Below are 21,488 nucleotides of genomic sequence, written 5' to 3'. Positions count from 1 at the left end.
CTGTCAGGGTTCCTTCCCCATTCTGAACTCTGGGGTAGAGATGTGGGGACCTGCATGAAAGACCCCCTAAGCTTATTTTTACCAGCTTAGGTTAAAACTTCCCCAAGGCACAGATTTCTTTCTTGCCTTGGGATCGCTGCCACCATCAAGTGATTTTAACAATCAGGGAAAGGAGCACTTGGAGTCCTATTCCTCCCAAAATATTCCCCCAAGCCTACACCCCCTTTCCTGGGGAAGGCTTGAGCATATATCCTCACCAATTGGTTACAAAGGGACTACAGACCCAAACCCCTGGGTCTTAGAACAGTGGCAAAATCAGTCAGGTTCTTAAAAAGAAGGATTTTATTTAAAGAGAAAAAGATATAAGAATCACCTCTGTAGACTTAGGCTGGTAGTTAGCCTTACAGAGTATCAGAAAATTCAAAGAGCACAGAGGAACCCCCTCTAATCTTAGTTTCAAAGTTACAACAAAACAGGGATAAATGTCGCTTTAAGAAAGGGAAAATTCACAGGTTGAGAAAACAAGGATAAACTAATATGCCTTGCCTGGCTGTTACTTACAAATTTGAAATATGAGAGACTTGTTCAGAAAGATTTGGAGAACATGGATTGATGTCCGGTCCCTCTTAGTCCCAAGAGCGAACGGCCACAGAAACAAAGAACCCAAAACAAAACCTCTTCTCTTCTTCCTCCCTCCTCCCCCCCCCCCCACCCCCCCGATTTGAAAGTATCTTTTGTCCCCATTGGTTCCTTTGCTCAGGTGCCAACCAGGTTACTTGAGCTTCTTAACCCATTACAGGTAAGGAGGAATTTAGGCTACCCCTGTGGTTATGACACCTTCCAAGCTGCATACCTTCTGGATGCTCAAAACTCTTTAGCACACAACCCGAGCAGAAGCTTCTGTGCAGACCACAAGTGGAATATACACAGCTCTGTCCTAAGTGAGATATTCACTCCGGGGAACACCTCACGAGGATCTCTTCGCATTCCAAATTAACAAAAAACTTCCCCTATGTTGCTTCAGATGAGATATGGGTCACAACACGCATGGCAATGCTTTCTTGTTGTCATCGATGGACAAACTCAGATACGTCTTTCCTCCCATTCCTCTGCTACCACAGGTCTTGAAAATGACTCTCCCTCTATCATGAAGAGTCTTTCTCCTACCAGGCAACTCGCCCAGACAGTTTTGGTTCCTGGAATTTCAGAGAATGTCTGTCTGCTCTCCTATCAGGATCCGCCCCTTCCCAGCTTTCCTAAATCAGGAAGGGTGAAGAATCAGACACCCCAATCCAGACCCATTCCTCCTCATGGCTGGTGTTTGGAGGGCATCAGAATTAGAATGTTCTTGTTCAGCACCTGTCCAAGTTATCCTTTCTCAAAGTTGGAAAGATTCAACTAGGACCTGCTACCTAGCTAAATGGAGACATTTCTTACCTGGGCTCAGCATGACTGGCCTTCTCCAAGCACTGCAGATATTCTAGTTGTTTTAGACTATTTCCTGTCTTTAGAAAAAACTCAGATCTCTACATTAGCTCACTGTGATCAGTGCCTTCCTATCTCCAGTAGATAATGTTCCATTTTTACTCACTCAACAACAGTCATTCATGAAAGACCTAGTCAGGATTTTTCCACCTGTGGTCAAACTTACAATGCAATGGGACCTCAGTCTTATCCTGTCAGCACTCATCAGACCACCATTTGAACCCTTGGCAATATGCTATTACCTCTGCCAGAAGGGTGAGCAAGATTGTAGCTGTCATGGCAGGCCCACCAAATACCACTTTTTACAAGGAAATGGTCTCTCTTCACCTCCATCCTAAGTTCCTCGCAAAGATTATTTCTGAAAACCATGTCAACCAAACTATCTGCTTAAGTGTTTCTTTCCAAAAACCCCATGCCGCTGCTGAAGAGAGAAGACTTTCATTCCTGTGGTGTCAGACAGGTTTGGTCCTTTGCAGGTAGAACGCCCGGACACATCAGAGAATCACCAAGGCTTTTTCTCACCATAACAGAAAGATATAGTGTGTCCTCACAACCCTCTGAGAAACTCTAAATGGATTTCTGGATGCATCATCATGTGCTACCAATTAGTGCATATCCCTTCACCTGGCAGGGTAGAGGGCTCACTCAGCCAGATCACAAGCTGCTTCTACAGGATCCCTACAGGAAGCATCAATACTGGACATACGCGGAGCAGCTACCTGGAGTTCCATTAACAAAACATTGTGCACTAGTTCAGTCCTTTGCTGTAGATGCAGCAGTGGGAACTGTAGTACTTAAAGAAAAAAAAACAACCCAAAAACCCGAGGACTTCTTGTGGCACCATAGAGACTAACAAATTTATTTGGGCATCGAACCCACTTCATCAGATGCATGGAGTGGAAAATATAGTAGCAGGTATAAATACACAGCACACAAAAAGATGGGAGTTGCCTTACCAAGTGGGAGGTCAGTCTAACGAGATAATTCAATTAACAGTAGGATACCAAGAAAGGAAAAATCACTTTTGTAGTGGTAATGAGAGTGGCCCATTTCAAACAGTTGACAAGAAGATGTGAGTAACATATGGGGGAAATTAGGTTTTGTAATGACCCAACCACTCCCAGTCTTTATTCAGGCCTAATTTGATGGTGTCCAGTTTGCAAATTAATTCCAGTTCTGCAGTTTCACATTGGAGTCTGGTTTTTGAAGTTTTTTTGTTGAAGAATTGCCACTTGTAGGTCTGTTATTGAGTGACCAGGGAGATTGAAGTGTTCTCCTACTGATTTTTGAATGTTATAATTCCTGATGTCAGATTTGTATCCATTTATTCTTTTGCGTAGAGACTGTCCAGTTAGGCCAATGTACATGGCCGAGGGGCATTGCTGGCACATGATGGCATATATCACATTGACAGATGTGCAGGTGAACGAGCCCCTGATGGTGTGGATGATGTGGTTAGGTCCTGTGATGATGTCCCTTGAATAGACACTATCTATTGAATCCATTTATTGTGTGCGTACTGAAAATGTGCACACTTCTTTAGGCTTCCCTGTTACCCACAAGTACTGAATCACCACTTAAATATTAGCTTCAATGTGCACCTTAGAGTATTTTGTAAGATTGAGGATAGAGGTTATGACAGTCTGTTCCCCAGAACGTTAGCATTCTGAAGGGACACAGTTAACTGAAAAAATGTGTCTTCTGTCTAAAACTATTTTTCCTTATTGTAATACCTGAGATCACTGTGTCAGAGATAGTAGGGGAAAAACTCCCCTCATCCCTTCTGTTTTTTCTAGTGAATTGGTTTTAAGCATTTGGCAGCTCTTTGTTTATAGTCAGTATCATTTCCCCTTTTTAGATGGGTTTTTCTCATAGCAAATGGAAGAGGTGTTTAAAAAAATAAATAAATAAGAAAATGTGGTAGTAAAACTACAAAATTAATGCTTGGGGGGCAGGCACACTATCTGAAATGATTTCTAACTCAGGTTTCAAGTCGATGTCCCTTTTTAATTCATGCCTTCCCAGTAACCACAGTTGCTTTTAGATGGAGCCAAAACGAAAATAATTAGATTTTGGGCAGTTGTTGGCCAAATTGTGTGTGTGTGTGTACATATACACATTAAACTTTACTGCTTTTAATTTAAGCTTTCTTGAGGTCTGTCATGTTCTGCATAGCAATGGCTGCACCTGCTTTTAACATTCACCCCTTACGGGTTTTCTAATCTCTCTTGGTTATCAAACTGAAGTGCAGCATTATTGCATAGGAAACCTACACATATCATACTAAAAATAATCAAGACACAGAGGTGTTCTTTGTTTTTGTTGTTGTGTTCAATGGTGAATATAAAATTTGTTCCTTTCTTTTGAACAGATGCATATAGATTCCCATGAAGCTCTGGGAGTACTGAACACTTTATTTGAAATTTTGGCTCCTTCATCCCTCCGTCCTGTGGACATGCTTTTAAGAAGTATGTTTGTTACTCCCAGTACAATGGTAAGTGACCAGTGAAGGAGATTACACTACATGTTTGATGTTGAGGCATTTAACGCATTTTTGGCTATATCCTATACATTTCTGACTATCCTCCACTCTGATTGTCTGTCTATCAAGACAATTCAGCATTTTCATACATAGCAAAACAGTAGTGAGTGTTCTCTTAATCCTTTGCAAGGTGTATATTTCTGTTCCTAAATCCTGCTGAAGTTAGTTTGGTAACATGTTCAGAAATAGGGAAGAACTCAGTAGGAGGACTAGTTCGCCTTTGGATAGGTCATTTTACTTGTAATTCGATGGTGAAGAATGGGGAGCCTCCTGATGTAAGAGAAATTCCATAACCTGGTTTATGAATAGGGCCCTACCAAATTCACAGCTGTGAAAAACATGTCACAGACCATGAACTCTGGTCTTGTGTGCTTTTACGCTATACTATACCAATTTCATGGGGGAGACCAGTTTCTCAAACTGGGGGGTTGTGACCCAAAAGGGAGTTGCAGGGGGGTCACAAGATTATTTTAGAGTGGATCATGGTATTGCCACCCTCACTTCTATGCTGCCTTCATAGCTGGGTGGCCGGAGAGCGGTGGCTGTTGTCTGGGCGCCTAGTTCTGAAGGCAGTGCCCCGCCGGCAGCAGTGGAAAGTTAAGGGTGGCAATGCCATACCATGCCACCTTACTTCTGCATTGCTGCCGTCAGAGCTGAGCTGCCAGAGAGTGATGGCTGCTGACTGACAGCCCAGCTCTGCAGGCAGCAGTGCAGAAGTAAGGGTGGCAATACCTTACGATGCTGTCCTTATTTTTGCAGTGTTGCTGGCGGCAGCTCTGCCTTCAGAACTGGGCTCCCAGCCAGCAGACGCTGCTCTCTGGCCATCCAGTTCTGAAGGCAGGGCCACTGCCAGCAGCAGCGCAGAAGGGTAGTAGTACCACAACCCCCCCTACAATAACCTTGCAACACCCCCCTCCTCCCTCTTCCCTTTTTTTTAGTTGAAATGTTGAGGTGTAACAAAGATTCCCCCCTAGTATTTCATTTTTGAGACAGCATGGAAGTTTTTTATGAGAACTTTTATTCACAAAAGTGTTGTAGAGGTACCCATTCCCCAGATCACACAGCATTGAGTGCTCTCAAAGCCAAACTGATTTCCAGGAGCTGCTATGGACATTCAGCTCCTGGGAGCCATGATAGCAGAAGAGAAGGTAGAAAAGTTTACCTCATTCATAAAGATGTTTGTTCAAAGAAGTGAATATATACGATCTTTTATAAGGTCTAATATGTTGTCAGTTCTCCATGACATTATTGCAGTTTTCAGTCTCTTAATCTGCTGCATTTTTCTGTTTTTTTGTTTGTTTTTTTAGGCATCAGTGAGCACTGTTCAGTTATGGATATCTGGTATCCTAGCTATCCTTAGAGTTCTGATTTCACAATCAACAGAGGATATAGTTCTATCTCGTATTCAAGAGCTTTCTTTCTCCCCTTACTTACTGTCATGTCAAACAATTAACAGGCTAAGGGATGGGGAAAATAATGTACCCACACCTGAAGAACAAATTGAGCTGAAACAGGCTAAATATCTGCCTGAAGAGACATTTTCCAGGTATGTTGTCTTCTGAATCTATCGGTTTTTTGTAAAACTTTTGGTGAAGTATTAAAAGAGTGACAAGTGATATGGAAACATAAGATTTATATTTACCTGGATGTTACCTGAAATGGACATGGGGGGGTAGATTTAAGGTTGGATGCAAGTTTGAGGGATAGAATGAGCTGTGGTGCTGTTGGATGTATTACATGGGATGGAGGTGTGTATTTTTGTTTAACAATTTTTGGCTGTTTTGGTTTCTTTTCCCATGCTGAAGTGAAAAGTACCACTGACTTCTCTGGGACCAGGATTTCACCCGGGGAATTGACTCTTCCTTCTCCCTTACTTTAGCCTGTACTCTGCATTGTTGCCTCAGTGGCATATGGGTGGGATGAGTTGGGTGACTTCCCCTCCTGTGCATGTGAAAAGGTGAAGAACATGTAAGGGGAAGATCAGCTTTCTTTTTAAAAGGATAGGTTGTAATCTAGAGCCTTCTGAGGGTGAGAGACTTATGCAAAGTAATTCAAGAGAGATTTTGGATGTGGTTGAGTTGGAAATACCCTACTACTGCAGGGGGAAGGAATTAGGATAGGATTTTATCCCTCCAGGTGAGGGTTGAGACCCTTATGAGAAGCACTTTTTATCCACAAATTCATTCGGCGGAGGGGGGAGTAGTTGTGATTTGGCAGAACTTTTGGACTGGGAATCCTACTGGATCTGAGACTTGCTAAGAGAAGGATTGGGGAATGGTTGTGGGATGGATTGTTAGTCTGATTCAGGTTGTTGGGTGGGTTTTTTAGCTTTCCTTAGTGGCCTTTATTTGGGTAACTATATTCCTGTGGCCACCTTCAGGTGGCACAATGATGCCCTTTGCTAGGAATATGTATAGCTGATAGAGAAAGGGGAGTCTTTGGTTATGAAGACTTGGGGTCTTTCATGTCTAGGGTGGTCAGTGGGAAAGATTTTGTGTAAGGTGGAAACCTGTTTTGAGTGGCTTAGTCTTGATGCCCTTCATTTTGTCTGTTGTCTCTTGGAAGGATAGCACGTTGGGCAGGGTTTTAGGTGTTTGATTCATGTTGATTGCAAGGGTGGTGATTAGTGACAGTGACCATCTGTGATTTGATGGCAGATGAGGTTTTGCATAACTGAGACCTGGACGCTTAAACACACTGCAAATACTCTGCTTTAATCAATTTTTACACTAGAAAATGAGTCTGAAAGCTGGAGCTGAGATTTTTCCTTGTGGGTAGAGGAAGCAAGAAGAACTTTAAGGGGAAAATTTTAAAGTGAGGCACTGTTAAGCAGGATTGTATTTGGTTCAGGTCAACCTGCTGAAACCTGGTTAACTCAGTAGTAAAAACCTTAGTTGGGACAGATAGGAAATAAGCTGATGTGTTTATTTTCCTGACTGTGTTGTGTGGGATTTTTTTTAGGTTCTTGTTACAATTAGTGGGCATTCTATTGGAAGACATTGCTACTAAACAGTTGAAAGTGGACATGAACGAACAGCAGCACACTTTCTATTGCCAAGAGTTGGGCACACTGCTTATGTGTTTAATACATATCTTCAAATCAGGTAATAATCTCAAAATGAGTTGTGTTGTGCCATGATGACGATCAAAGAGTTCTTTTCAGTTCTGAATCAGTTGTTTAATGAGTTTAAAATCTGTTTAGGTTGAGAATATTGGCTGCATATAAAATATCTTTTCTTCTCCCAAGTTTGTGTCCATGTCTGAAGCCAGAGCCAGAAAAGTTGTCTTTTCCTTTAGACTTTTTATTGAACACACAGCTTCAAGACCTGTTTTCATACTCTTCCCTTTTAGCAGAGTAGACTATAATTGATGATCTTTCATTCGTTAAACATTGTCCTTTTAAATGTCCAAAAGAACTCCAGTTGAGAAATGCAGTGCGCATCATTACTCTTGAGTTGGATTTCCTCTCACCTTCCCCAAATGCAGGAGTCTCGAACTCAATTTACCTTAGGGCCAGTGCCAGTCCTCAAATCCTCCCAGTGGGCCAGTAATGTCACTGAAGATGGTGTTCAGAAAAGAAAACGTTTATATTGTATATTTAATTTCAAATTTCTTCGAAATCATAAAACCTGTCATACAACTTTATACAATTCTTCGCTTGCCAGACAGTTTTTAGTGTTTGCCAGACAAAAAAGAAACATACTGTTCGCCTCATACAGAGCAGACCAGCAGAAAATGGTCCCTGGCTAAATCGCTCTCATTGGTGCTGGCCGCAGCACGGCTCAGCACTTATGACTAAGGCTACGTTTTACTCACGGGTATTTTTAGTAAAAGACATGGACAGGTCATGGGCAGTAAACAAAAATTCATGGCCCGTAACCTGTCCATGATTTTTACTATATACTCCTGACTAAAACTTTTGCGGGGGGAGTTTTGGTGTGGGGGCGGGGGGAGAGGGAAGTTCCCTTCCCCGGCTCCTGGGAATCGGCAACCTCCAGCTCTTAGCTCCACGTGCTACCTCTGCTCCGCCCCAAGCCACAGTTCTGCAGCTCCCAATGGCTGGGAACCGCGGCCAGTGGAAGCTGTGAGGGTGGTGCCTGCAAGCGGAGGCAGCACGTGGAGCTAGGAGCTGAGGGAGGGAAGTTCCTGTCACCTTTCTGGGGAACCCCCCCCCGCCCGAGGTACGCACTGCCCACACCCCAGCTCTGAGGCCCCCACGCACCCAAACTCTTGCTGCGAGGGGGCCCGAGACTGCCCCAGCAGCAGCCGGTGCAACTGGCCCGGGGCTGCCCAAACTGCTCAGGCGGCTCCCAGGCCAGCCACATGGGCTGCTGCAGAAGTCACGGAGGTGACGGAAAGTCACGGAACCTGTGACTTCTGTGACCTCTGTGACAAACACTGAGCCTTACTTACGATACTCCAGGCACCCCGGGAGCACCTGCATGGCAGCTGCTGCCAGAACCCCACGCGCTGCTGCGGAGTCTAAGGGCTCTAAAAACTGCCCCTCTCCACCACGGCGCCATCGACAGTGCTAAAGGAGACAGCACCAACAACTGCTCAGATTATAAGGCAGCCGAATGCTGCTAGCACAATAGCGCCAACACAGACTGCACCGGCTCAGCACACCGCACTCGATACAATTGGCACCTCACTCTTCGGCACCGAAGCTCTGGTGCCGCACCATTTTCTGCACCAGAAGGATCTGTTGACCCTGGAGTTCCCTCTTTTGGGCACTGATGTCTCACTGGGGCCATCCGTACCAGAGCAACTGTTCTCTCCGATAGCACCATCGTTCTTGAGTGATGAAGATGAGGAGGTTGAAGGGGTATTCTCCCCTCACCATTCCTCCCCGATCAGAACACTTATGGCAGCTGGACCATTACGATCACAGTTCACATATGGGACCATCCATGACCTTTCCTGAGCACTAGCTGTACTGGGATCCCTGGAGGTCTTACAGAAGGCGCTACAGCAGGTGGCCCAGCCCATGTAGGGAAGATGCTGGATCCCCACCTCCACCCTTGGAGACTGAAGCTACCGAGACAAGGGATGAACTCATGGCAGAGCAAGAAGAGGACACTGCTCCTGACACCTTGCAAACCAACAATAATTCATCCTCCTCACCAGTCGAGACAGTTATGCCTTCCACCCCCAACCACTGTGGATGACTTCAACCACTTCGAAGATTTATTTAAAATAGCGGCCAATGGGCTCAAAATTGCTCTGGAGGAAGTGCCAGAAACAAACTAACAGACATCTTACAGATATCTTCCTCCTCAAAGATAGCATTGCCAATCAGTGGGACTATAATAGAACCTGCCAAAACAGTCTGGCAAACTCCAGCGACCATACCTCCAACCAGTAAAAGAGCAGAGAAAAAGTGTTATGTTCCCTTGAAGGGATCAGAGTTTTTTTTCCCCACACACTCAGCACCCAACTCGCTGGTAGTGGAAGCAGCCAACCAGAGAGACAAACAACACTTTCCGCCACGCCTTTTGATAAGGATAGTAAGAGGTTGGACCTATTCGGCCACAAAGTATATTCCTCCTCCACACTTCAATTCAGAGTGGTAAATTATGAAGCACTACTTGCCAAATACAACCACAGGAACTATGGAAAGTTTATGGACTTTTTTCCCTCCGGAATATCATTAATAGAGAACAATTCAAATTGCTGGTCTCCGAAGGGCAAATGATTGCATGCATGGCTCTTCAGGCCTCATTAGACATTGCTAACACCCCTACAGCTGTGGTTATGTGATGGGCCTCATGGTTGAACTCCTCAGAATTCCCATGTGAAATACAAAATACAGTCGAAGACCTTCACTTCGATGGAGAGAGATTGTTTGTTTGCAGCCAATACCAATGAGGTACTGCACACTATGAAAGGCTCACGGGCAACTCTTCAATTGCTTGGCATTCATACACCTGCCACAAAAAGGAGACAATATAGGTATCAACCATACCAGAGAAATAGATATTCAAAGTATACACAGCAACACCAGAGGCCTTACAAACAACGACAAAGACAGAGACCACAACGATGCCGACTTCCACCAGCTGCAGTGTCCCAAGCCCCTTCCTCTAAATAACAAATTTGAAGGCTTGGGTGAGGGTCTGGAAGACCTTTCCCACATTCCAGAGCTAACACCCTCCATCCTTCTGTTTTGGAGACCATTTACTTCCATTCTACCTGAAATAGGCTGCCATCACCATGGACAAATGGGCCCTAGAAGTCATCCATAAGGGCTATACCATCTCTTTCCTTTCTATCTCCCCCCCCCCACCCCAACACACACACACACACCCTCCCTCTCCGTCCCACTTCAGGGACCCCTCTCATGAACATCTGATATGACAAGAGGTAGATCGTGTCCTAGAACTCTGGGAAGTGGAAACTGTTCCCATGCAATACAGGGGAGGGGTTTTTATTCCTGCTATTTTTTTTTTTAACACAAGAAAAATGGGAGATGGCGACCTATGCTGGATCTCAGGTGACTGAACAAGTTTGTGAGAAAACAATAATTCAAGATGGTCACAACTATAATTCCAGTGCTGGAGCAGGGGTACTGGTTCTCAGCCCTCAACCTGCAGGATGCCTGTTTACATGTTACGATACATCCTGCCCACAGGCAGTTTCTGAGATTTACTTTGGGCAAAGACCACTATCAATACAAGGTTCTATCTTTTGGCTTGTCAGCAGCACCTTGCATTTTCTCAAAGATCCTCATGGTAGCAATGGTGCATATAAGAAAACAAGGAATAATAATATTCCCTTGCCTGGACAACTGTCTTCTGAAGTCACGCACTCGAATAGATGCCATTCGGACTACCCAAATGACGATAGATTGCTTCCAGAATCTGGGTCTACAAATAAACGAAAAGAAATTGACAGTAGAACCAGTTCAACAGTTAGAATTCATCGGCACTTACCTTGACTCAGTGGCAGCGAAAGTGTTACTTCCATTAGACAGATTTGACATGATAGACACTCATATCCAGTGTGGAACAGCCCACACATGCCTCCAACTTCTGGGCCACATGGCAGCATGCACGTTTTTGGTTTACATATGCGCTGCCTACAAGGGTGGTTAGGAACTGTCTACAGACCAAATAAACACGGATTAAACAGACTATTAACGATGCTTCCCAAAGTCAAGGAATCACTAACCTAATGGACTCAACCACACAACAGGTGCTCAGGGATCCTATTTACACAAGACTCTCCATCACAGATGATCGCAACGGATGTTTCCCTCATGGGTTGGGGAGCACATATGCAACATCACACAATTCAAGGGTTATGGTCCGCAGCCAAGACGAGGCTACACTTAAACCTGCTAGAACTCTGTGCTGTCTGCAATGCCTTCCTCCACTTCCTACGATTCATAAAGAACCAGAACATAAGAGTAATGACCAACAACATTGCTTGCATGTTCTACATAATCAGGCAAGGGGGAGCCATATTACACTCGTTATGCACCAAGCCTATGAGACTCTGGAATTGGTGCATCCAACACAATATCCATATTTCTGCTTCCTAGCTACCCAGATGCCAGAACACCACGGCAGACGAGCTCAGCAGACATTTCCTCCACTACCAAGAATGGGAATTGAACGTCGTGATACTAGAACACACATTCCGAAAATGGGATCACCCACAAATAGACGTATTTGCGACAGCCCAGAACACCAAATGTCCAAGATTCTGTTCCAGAGCAGCTCTGGGAAAGTAATCAATGGGGGACGTGTTCCTGACCAAGTGGGGCACAGATCTCCTCTTTGCATTCCTACCCATACCATTACTACCCAGAGTAATACTGAAAATAATGACCTGATAAAGCCAGAGTCATCCTAATAGCCCCCACATAGCCAAGCCAAGCATGGTATACATACATAACACGGATGTCAGCATGTGCTGCAGTCACTCTCCCGCCTTGGATGGACCTGTTAACACAACGCGAGGGTCATGTGCACCATCTGAACATAGAACTTCTACATCTGAAGGCATGGCTCCTCTGTGGTTCTCTAATGATGAACTAGGTTGCTCTAAATGGAGGAAGTGGGTGCTACATCACAGTAGAAAACATACTCCACGTAAGACCTACCTACAAAAGTGAAAAAGATTTACAGCCTGATGCACCGCCAGACAAACCACTGCAACATCGGCACCTCTTCCATTGATATTAGACTACCTCCTGGAATTAAAACAATCGGGCCTCTCCATCAGTTCAACAAAAGTACAACTTAAGTTGCTGACATATATACTTTTAATTTAGTTGCATTTTAATGTAGTTTATGTCTGGGAATATAAAAATGTACTGTCAAACTTGTGTATTATCATGGTGTAGCCGGATATCGTCCTTACCCCTCTTCCATAGCCTCTGTGCTATATTGGTTCAGAATGTGAGCTCTTCGGGATTGTAGAACTGTATTTTTCTTTGTGTATAGCTATTAACACACTGAGTACTACTGAAACTAACAGACTACAGTTTCAGGTTTTCAGTAGATTATTTTAAACAGCTTTGTCCTCTATTTAGCCTACCTAAGGTAGATATCTTTAATAGCTATGTGCATCACCATGTCCAGTCACTAGATGTCACACTTACTTCGCATGCAAGTAGCTAAAACGGATTGGTGGTAGTTCAGGGATGATATTACTGATAGAAAGTAGGTACAACATGCATTTCTGGATTCTGATATTGTCCCCTTGCAAGACATTTGCACTGTTCCTCTCTTCCTCCAAATACCAGAGGCAGTTCAGACTTGTCCACATGGCTCTGGGATGTGGCGTATGGCCCTTATGGCTTCACTCTGATGCTCTGATTCTCACCATGCAAAACAAAGCAGCACTGCAGAGCTCCTTTGTTATCCATGCTATTCTAGAATTTATAGTTGATTCTGCAGCAGCTGTAAGAAATCTGTTCCCCCTCCCCCACCCTTCTCTGTTTAAGGGTACCAAAGGAGCTTTGTTACATGAATAGAGTTGTTCTCTGAGCTCCTTCCATCTATTTATTCCCCTTCCCCGGTTGTGGCAAAAGGGATAAAAGGAGCAAGCTGAAGGACAAGAGGTCACAGAAGGAGAGCTCTGCCACAACTGCTTCCACCCTGCAGACCATCACTCAGCATACATAGCAAAGATTTTTTTCCTCATTTAATAGTTTTGCTTGTTGCACAAAGCTTTACATTCAAATCCTGTAGCCACTGCATTATTACAACAGAATATGTCTGAGGCCTGGTCTGCATCTGAAACATAGGTCGACCTAGCTGCATCACTCAAGGATATGAAAAATTCAAATGCCTGAGAGATGTAGTTAAGCCGACCTAAGCTCCGGTATTGACACCAAAATAATGGAAGAATTCTTCTGTCAACCTACCTGTCACCTCTCCAGGGACTGAATTTACTGCAGCAATGGAAAACCCTCTTCCTTCGCGATAGGGAGTGTCTATGCTACAATGCTACAGGACCATAGCTGCGACACTTCAGCTGTGCTGCTTAATCACTTTTAGTATCGGTATAGCCTGAGGAACACCCTCAGTAGCTATCTAGGCAGAGAAGTCTACCAACCTCCCACTTTAGTCCCTGCCCTAAGGAGCCTACATTCTCTCTGCCTTTGTAAGTATAGTACCTAACACAGTGAGGTTCTGATTTTGATTGGGGCCTCGAGCACTACCTCACTAAAAAAATAATCTACCCTGGCCAATAATACAACAATTTCAGGAAGAATAAAATATTGATATATGTGACTCCCATAATTTTTACTATAATTAAGATGTGCATCTGTGGTATGATTTAATTACTTTAGTGTTATGGTTTTAGACTGAGGTCTAGAGGATTGAATCTGAGGCTAAGAGTTAATTCCAGTTCTTGTCACTGATTTGCCCTGTGACCCTGGACAGTCATTTAACATTTCTGCTTCTATATCCCCATTTATAAATGGAGATAATCTAATGTATCTACCTCCCCAGAATGCTAAGGGATAGGTTGCTTGGTTGAGAATGAGACAGTTTAAATTTTCCAAATGCTGTGTAACTGATGAGGGTTTTTTAAAAATTCTCAGTACAAATGGTAGCATACATGGTTCCCCTTAATGTATGTGTGTGTTTGTTTCCAGGGATGTTCAGAAGAATCACAGCTGCTGCCAGCAGGCTTTTTACAGGAGATGGATCTGATGGTAGTTTTTATACCCTTGAGAGTCTGAGTGGTCTTGTTCAGTTCATGATTCCCACACACCCTTCTTTAGTGCTTCTCTGGTGTCAAATCCTACTTCTTGTCAATTACACTAACTACAGTTGGTGGTCAGAGGTGCATCAAACACCAAAGTAAGGTTTTTTAATTTCTACAGTTAATTAAGTTTTTTTTTTAATGTAGCTTATATGATTTCTTAGCTGTTGAGAATTTGAGTACTATATGTGTTAGAACCACTTAAAGAAATTACTGTACTTATAAAGGAGTCTGTACAGTCTTTGCAGTGTTCCATGAGGTCAGTAAAATCTGACTACTTTAGACCAAGAGAAAGAGTGTGTTCCACACATGATGGCATGTCAGGTAGAACTCCCTGCCAGTTGTTGTTTCCCCTTTTAAAGGGAGGGGATTCTACCTTGAATGCCTCTGATTACAACTGTGGAAATACTACATAAGGGAAAGGGTGGTCTTGTCAGATCCCAGGATGCTTATGGCTTTATAGGTCAATATCAACATCTTATTTCACCCTCCAACTGCTACGCAACCAGTGCAGATCATGGAGCACTGGTGAGGTATATTAATGGAAAGATCTGTTCACTAAGCAGCCATTGCGTAACAAATCCTCCCTTTTGAAATGGTCTGCTTCCAAAGGGTCTTAAAATATAGTATCTGGTAGACAGAGAGTACAAGCATTGCATTGTCTAGACTCTGAGTGACAATGGATGACAGTTTGGAGATCTGTATCTGAAAGAAAAGACCCCAAACGTAGTCAGATCTAGATTAAAAAAGTGGTCCTGGCCCTAGCTGCAACTTGATTGTCTGAAAGCTGCTGTTAAATAAAGAACCAAATTATGAATTTGAATAACAAGCTGTGGGACATACTGTATCAGTTAAGGGGGCTAATAGAACTTCTATCAGTTCTTTCTGTTGTTTCCCCCAGTTTACCAGCAACAGCTCCCTTTTATCTGGATTGGGTGTCTTTCTTACCCCAACACTGGATTAGATGCTCAATCACTGTAGCTGGATGGAGGGAAGTGCTGGGTTTTATCATTACATGGAAGGCTCTGTAGCCCATGTCTCCTTGCAGGCACCTCTGTCAGCCACATTGTAATACGTATTGAACAAGAGGGGTGATGAGTACGGCTATGTTTATGTCACAGAGGTCACGAAATCCGTGACTTTCAGAGACCTCTGTGACATTCTCTACTTCAGCCCCAGTGGGTGTGGGACTCTGGAGTTGGCAGCTAGTGGGGCCCTGGCAGGATTCCAGTGACAGGGGGCCCCCTGCAAGGTTCCAGCGACATGTGACAGACTCCTGAGGGGGCCCTCCTCAGGGTTCCAGCGATGGGCGACAGCCTCGCATGGGAGGGGTGGTGGAGGGACCACTGGGGGTTGGAAGGGGGGGACGCCTCGGGCGAGCGGCTGGGGGTGTCCTGTTTTCTCTTTGGGAAATATGGTCACCCTGCAGCTCCTAGCCATCGTGGGCGGAGGGGGGCCCCCCTACAGCTTCCAGCTGCCATGGGCAGAGGGGGAACCTCACAACTCCTGGCCACCATGGTTTTGGGGAAAACCATGGTGCCGCAACAGCAAATGTCACAGATAGGTCACGACAGCTGTGAATTTATGTTTATTACCCATGACCTGTCCCTGACTTTTACTAAAAATAACAATGACAAAATCTTAGCCTTAGTAATGAGATGTAATCCACAACACCCCACAAGAGACTAAAGAACTAATGACAAAGCAGTTTATATTGAGGAATGCTTAAAATGTAAATTGAGTATCTACTTTGACTGAAATATTAGCAATAAAACATGTTTTTTTTACAGGAGGCACAGTCTTTCCAGTACTAAATTGCTGAGCCCTCAGATAACTGGAGACAGTGATGAATTTGATTCAGAATCCAAATTTGGCATGTGCAATCGAGAGATAGTACGAAGAGGCGCGCTCATTCTTTTTTGTGACTATGTTGTAAGTTTAGAACTGTGAATTTTAAACCTATAAGTGTTTGTTTTTTGGATTTTGCTTGGGTGCTTTATCTTGGAGGTACAGAGTGTGATCACAATAAGGGAAAAGTGAGAGATCTTAGTCATATTTACTTCCATGGGGAACTACATGGAATTTTTATATATCAATTTTCACTTCTGGAAGTGGATGCGCTTTTTTTCTTTCTATGGATATGTCTTATTAGTGTGATTATTTTAGATACTTGTGCATTATCTTAGGCATTCTCTCTACACTGAATCTTAGTTGTCTACAAAGTTATTCTTTGTAAATAACAATGTCTTGAATGTTGTATTCTTACATATGTGATCTCAGGAGAAGACTAAGAAGCTTATGAAAGTTTAGACCCTGCTCTGAGGCTGAGTGTTTCTGCATGTCATAATTAGAATAAACTCTTTTCACCTTAAACCCTCCTACATATATTTACTCTGCTACTGCATTCCCCAGTTCTGTTCAGGCTCTCAGGAATAGGGCAACTCCCATGGCTTCAGATTTCGTAGGCTCTCAAACACAGTGTTACAGGAGTCAGTCTCTGTACTGATATTAGTACACACTTTCTAGAAGATTGTTCTGCCTCAACTGAGAAACATTAACTGTTGAAGACATAAATAGTTAACTGCCATGAAAGATATGGGGTGTTCACTTTAAAAGGAAACAAAAACTACAGACAAACATTGAGACTTTGCAGAAACAATTCTGATATATATTAAATGTGTATCTATCAATTCATTCATTACTAAAAATGTTGCATAAAAGCAGGGTCTTTGAGTTTACTAGTTCTTTCCAGTTGTTCTCTACCAGTATTCATTGTCTTTATGATTACAACCTAATGGATGTTGAAATAATTTGTTGCAAATAAAGGATTATGACTTCAGGTGTATTTGCAACAGGATCAAATGAAGTTGAAAGAAAAGATCTGGTGGTTATGCAAATGATCATAGTCATAAAGCTTAGAAGGAAATGAAACGTGCACACTTGTAAACAGAATATTTTTAACATAATGTGGTTCAGTTTTTCCAGTGGAAAATTACTTGCTTTTAATTGTGTATAAATAGTATTGCATTGTTTCTGTTATTTTTTTAATAATGAAATGCTTACACGGGTGGTAGTAATGGTAATTTTAGAATTATGGAATCCATTTTACCTTTTTTCCCCCATAGTGTCAAAACCTACATGATTCAGAACACTTGACGTGGCTTATAGTGAATCATGTTCAAGATCTGATTAATCTGTCTCATGAGCCTCCAGTACAAGACTTTATTAGTGCTGTTCATAGGAATTCAGCAGCCAGCGGTCTCTTCATCCAGGCTATTCAGTCTCGGTGTGAGAACCTCGCAACTGTAAGTTTGACCTGAACCTTTTAGTAATGAAGTTTAGGCCTTTCTTGTTAACTGTATTTGGAAACGCTTTGAGTGTTTTTTCCTTTCTGGGTCTTTTACAGCACCAAATGTGGTGTTGGTGCATAACTTATTATATGTATTACACTGGTGCAAAAGACAACTCTTGGCATCTGAACTACATTGTGCTTAGTGCTGCTCAGACACACAGGTAGGTAGATGTGATTCTCCCCAAAGAGCTTACAACTAATACTAACTAGTAAATACAAAGAAACTCTAGACATTGGGTAACTAAAAACTTTGTGTTCACTTCCCCACATGTTTACAACCCTTTGGAGAGAAATTAATTTATGATCTTAAGCCTCTTTATTTACAAACTCAAATTTTTCATCTTCATAGCCTCTCTGTTGCCTCACAGAGTGCAAACATACTTTGTCAGTTGCTGTGTTATAGATTAATCAAATCATAAATGCAACGTGGATCTTGTTTATCTTCTAGGAGCCTCTGCACTGATGTGTATTCGCTACAAATTGTGCTCCTGAATGGAAAACACACTAATTAAAAGGTGTAGAAGTAACTCTGTAAAAAGCATCCATGTTTGTTTCATAATTTGAGCATATTTGATATGGAAAGTATTAAGACTTTTTTGCCCAACTGCCAGTCCTGTAAATTCAACTGGGGTCAGTCAATCTACGTTCCTTCCTTGCTATGCATCATCACAAGTAATAAAGTTCTGAAATGCAAATTAAGTCCTTTGTGACATTTTTGCAGCACCTTTGCCTTCAATGGCTGTGTACAGATATTTGGAAATCAGTAGACGATTCTGCTGCTGATGCCTAAGAACAAGTAGGATTCAGTTCACCTCCATGTTGACCCTAACAAGACTAAAGATTAATAAAAGAGCAATGCTGGTTTGTGCCCTCTTCCCTAATCCTACACTAATGGGTTGTGCATTCTCCATGAAGATTTCTGAACTTGTTGCTGTTTCCCTTGTCTGCATATTCATCTCTTTCAAGTCATAAGCAGGGGAAGGCTTCCTAGGAAGTAGGTTTATGTGCATATATTTGGGAGTGGAGGGAACTAAACAATACTAAACTTTATTTTAAGACAGGTTCATTCATTCACTCAAGTTTCTCTTTTAAAAGTGAACGTTGGTGACAGCCGTGCTTTAATTGACAAGCTGTTTTACTAGACTTTTCACAAACTGCTTGAAAATTAAAATAAACAGCATTGAACACTTATCTTCTCTTTCTCTGCACCTCCTCATTCAAATCTCTGTGGTGAAGTATCCCTTCTGTTCTTTATCAACCACATTATCTGCCACTATAATCTCCTTAGTCCTCTTATTCTCATTTTCTTACCTCACTTCTCCTCTACCTCTGCACAGGCGTTATCCCTTCCATGGTTAAACATGCCTTTTTGTTGTCTCCGCTCCTGAAAAACTCTGCAGTTGCTATTTTCCTTTCCCAGTGCTCCTTTTAAGGTCTGCTTCATTTCCTTTTCACCTTAAATTCAAGCTGTCTGTAACTTTCAGAGCTCTTTAATTCCACCCCAGACCCTCTGTCTTCACTTTCTCCTACTACTACACTAACTCTTGCTCCCTAAATTCTATGCCACTTCTAATCACATGGTTTATTCATTCATCACTTCAGACTTCATGTCTTCTGTCTAGCTGCTTTGTACAATTGAACAGCACCCCAGTTACTGTTCACCAACCCCTGTTCTGCACGTCCTTAATAATAATTAAAAACCCACCTGCCCTCAAACCTGTTTAAATAGTAATTTTTACACAACATTCAATTAGTCATCTGCTCTACTGTCTTTGTAACCACTGTTCCTTTAGTCTGTAAACTCTTAAGCGTTGGAACCAGTTGCTTGTTTAGCGCAATCCGTCTGTTGTTCCAGCACCTTTTATATTTAACTGTGTTACAGTATGTACAAAATAAATAAGATGAGAAAAAAATGTAACAATTGTTTTTTCTAATATTTAGCCAACAACACTAAAGAAGACCCTGCAATGCTTAGAGGGCATTCATCTCAGCCAGTCTGGTGCTGTGTTAATGTTGTATGTGGACAAGCTTTTGTGTACTCCATTCCGTGTGCTGGCTCGCATGGTTGACACACTTGCTTGTCGTCGAGTAGAAATGCTTTTGGCTGCAACTTTCCAGGTAGGGAAAAAAGTAAATATATGTCTCTAAATTAGAGTTGTTAATACTAGCAAATAATTGAATGTGATGTAAGTTAAAGCACATTTTAATTACTTGACCGTGATGTTTAGTGCTGAGTGAAAAACAGAATGTCAGTTTGTGTTTAGCATGCATGTCTGAGTAATTCAGTTTCATCCTGTGTTATGGTCTCCAGATTGTTTAATAATTTTTACTCTTCTTAGTCTGTTAATATACATATGAATGGTTTTATTCATGTTGGTGCTTCATATCTATTGTTTTGTCACTGTTTTCTACAGAACAGCATTTCTCAGTTACCAGTTGAAGAACTGGATAGAATTCAGGAATATCTTCAAAACAGTGGATTAGCACCAAGGTAAAATATTAGTAATAGGTCCCTGTTGTCATAACATAGTATGTAATAAGTACAAACCATGCATGGTTTTTAATGAGGCGACACTGCTTTTTAAAGTTATGTCTATAAAAGTGGAATCATGCCCAGATTTGCCATGACGTGAGTACCCAATTAAAACATGATTAGGTCCTCTCTGTACTGCAAGATGGAAACCATATTGTAGCTCTCTCAGGAACAACCATGTTGTAACTAGTTGCCTTGACAGAGTAGAATTTTTAATGTAGATGAATTTTAAAACAACAACGCAACCTGGACATCTGCAAGGATATTTTCTGCTGGCCTGCTATAATTGGGGCGTGGAGGGAACCCTCTATAAGACTCCAAATTCTTGGGAAAAGGCTATAAATTCTTAATAGCGATTTTAATTTTCATAAGTATTTCAAAGACAAATAGTTCAGACCAAGTCCAGGTCATGCTGTCACATGAGCACAGTAGTCTCTCACCTATGTTATAGCAAAGTTTAATCTTGCTTGTGTAGAAGGATTCAAACTGTTACTATTGTTTATTTTGATACAGCCTTGTAAAGATCAGGAGCCTGATTAACCTGCCTCCTCACAACTGCTGGTTAAGAATAACCCTGTTGCCTTCAGTAGGAGTTTATTGTATCCTGTGGGAAAGAGGTGGTGGGGAGGAAAGAATCTAAGGCTCAAGACTGTAAAATGGTTTGGTAAAAAGAATATAATATTGTTATCTCTTTCCTGCATCCCTGGGATAAGCTTAGTTAACAAGACTTGTTCCATCATACAACTCCCAACATAACTTGTGGAGTAGACTTTTTATTGATAATAGTAACAAAAGTCGAAAAGCAATAGTAAGAGCAAGAAATGTCTAAGTTGAATCTTGAAAAGGTTTGTAAGAGGCTCATGACCAGTATTATCAGTGATGTGCTTTCTGCCAGTATTGTCTCTCTTTAAGAATATTTGGGTACGTTTGTAGACCATTTTTGAATTTCTTCTTACGGGGACAAAGTGTATGCCAGAAAAATTATCTGATTGACAGATTAAAAAAAGGTCAGACCTGTTGTTGCAACACACCGTAAGCTATGCCTTTCTCATATTGCTGAGCATGCCATGTATAGCATTCAGTGCATTAGCTAGTAGAAGGTAAACTAGTTTCTTCATATTTTGGAGGTGGAATGTCTATCAAAAGAACTATGCATTTAAACTTCTTATGAAGAAAATAGATTTTTTTTTAAAGGTCTGCTAATTTGAAACCCTATTTGAGTTGTAAGAGCTGTGACTTCAAATTCTATACAGAACACTGCAAAATGTCAGTGTCAATGTGATTTCATAGAATTAGTGGAAATCAGTCATAAGGGCAGGCTCTGAACATAAATCAGCAGTTTTGGTTCACTC

The 21,488-nt window shown here is 42.2% G+C and overlaps 1 protein-coding gene across 4 annotated transcripts in view; it reads left to right on the top strand.

Annotated features, from left to right (window-relative positions):
* Positions 1-21,488, top strand: part of HTT (huntingtin) — a 189,157-nt gene that overhangs the window by 112,651 nt on the left and 55,018 nt on the right. For all 4 annotated transcript variants that reach the window (XR_006290216.1, XR_005225237.2, XM_037898170.2 and 1 more), the window contains 8 exons: positions 3,857-3,979; positions 5,335-5,573; positions 6,989-7,131; positions 14,142-14,349; positions 16,042-16,183; positions 17,377-17,556; positions 19,545-19,721; positions 20,018-20,094. Coding sequence is in view for 2 of the 4 variants with exons in the window: in XM_037898170.2 (XP_037754098.1) it covers positions 3,857-3,979; positions 5,335-5,573; positions 6,989-7,131; positions 14,142-14,349; positions 16,042-16,183; positions 17,377-17,556; positions 19,545-19,721; positions 20,018-20,094 (1,289 nt within the window). In the remaining 2 variants the exon portion in view is untranslated. The remainder of the gene's footprint in view (positions 1-3,856; positions 3,980-5,334; positions 5,574-6,988; positions 7,132-14,141; positions 14,350-16,041; positions 16,184-17,376; positions 17,557-19,544; positions 19,722-20,017; positions 20,095-21,488) is intronic.

The sequence above is a fragment of the Chelonia mydas genome, chromosome 4, assembly GCF_015237465.2.
Source record: "Chelonia mydas isolate rCheMyd1 chromosome 4, rCheMyd1.pri.v2, whole genome shotgun sequence".
Classification (NCBI taxonomy): Eukaryota; Metazoa; Chordata; order Testudines; family Cheloniidae; genus Chelonia; species Chelonia mydas.
This window is presented reverse-complemented; position numbering and strand designations above follow the sequence as displayed.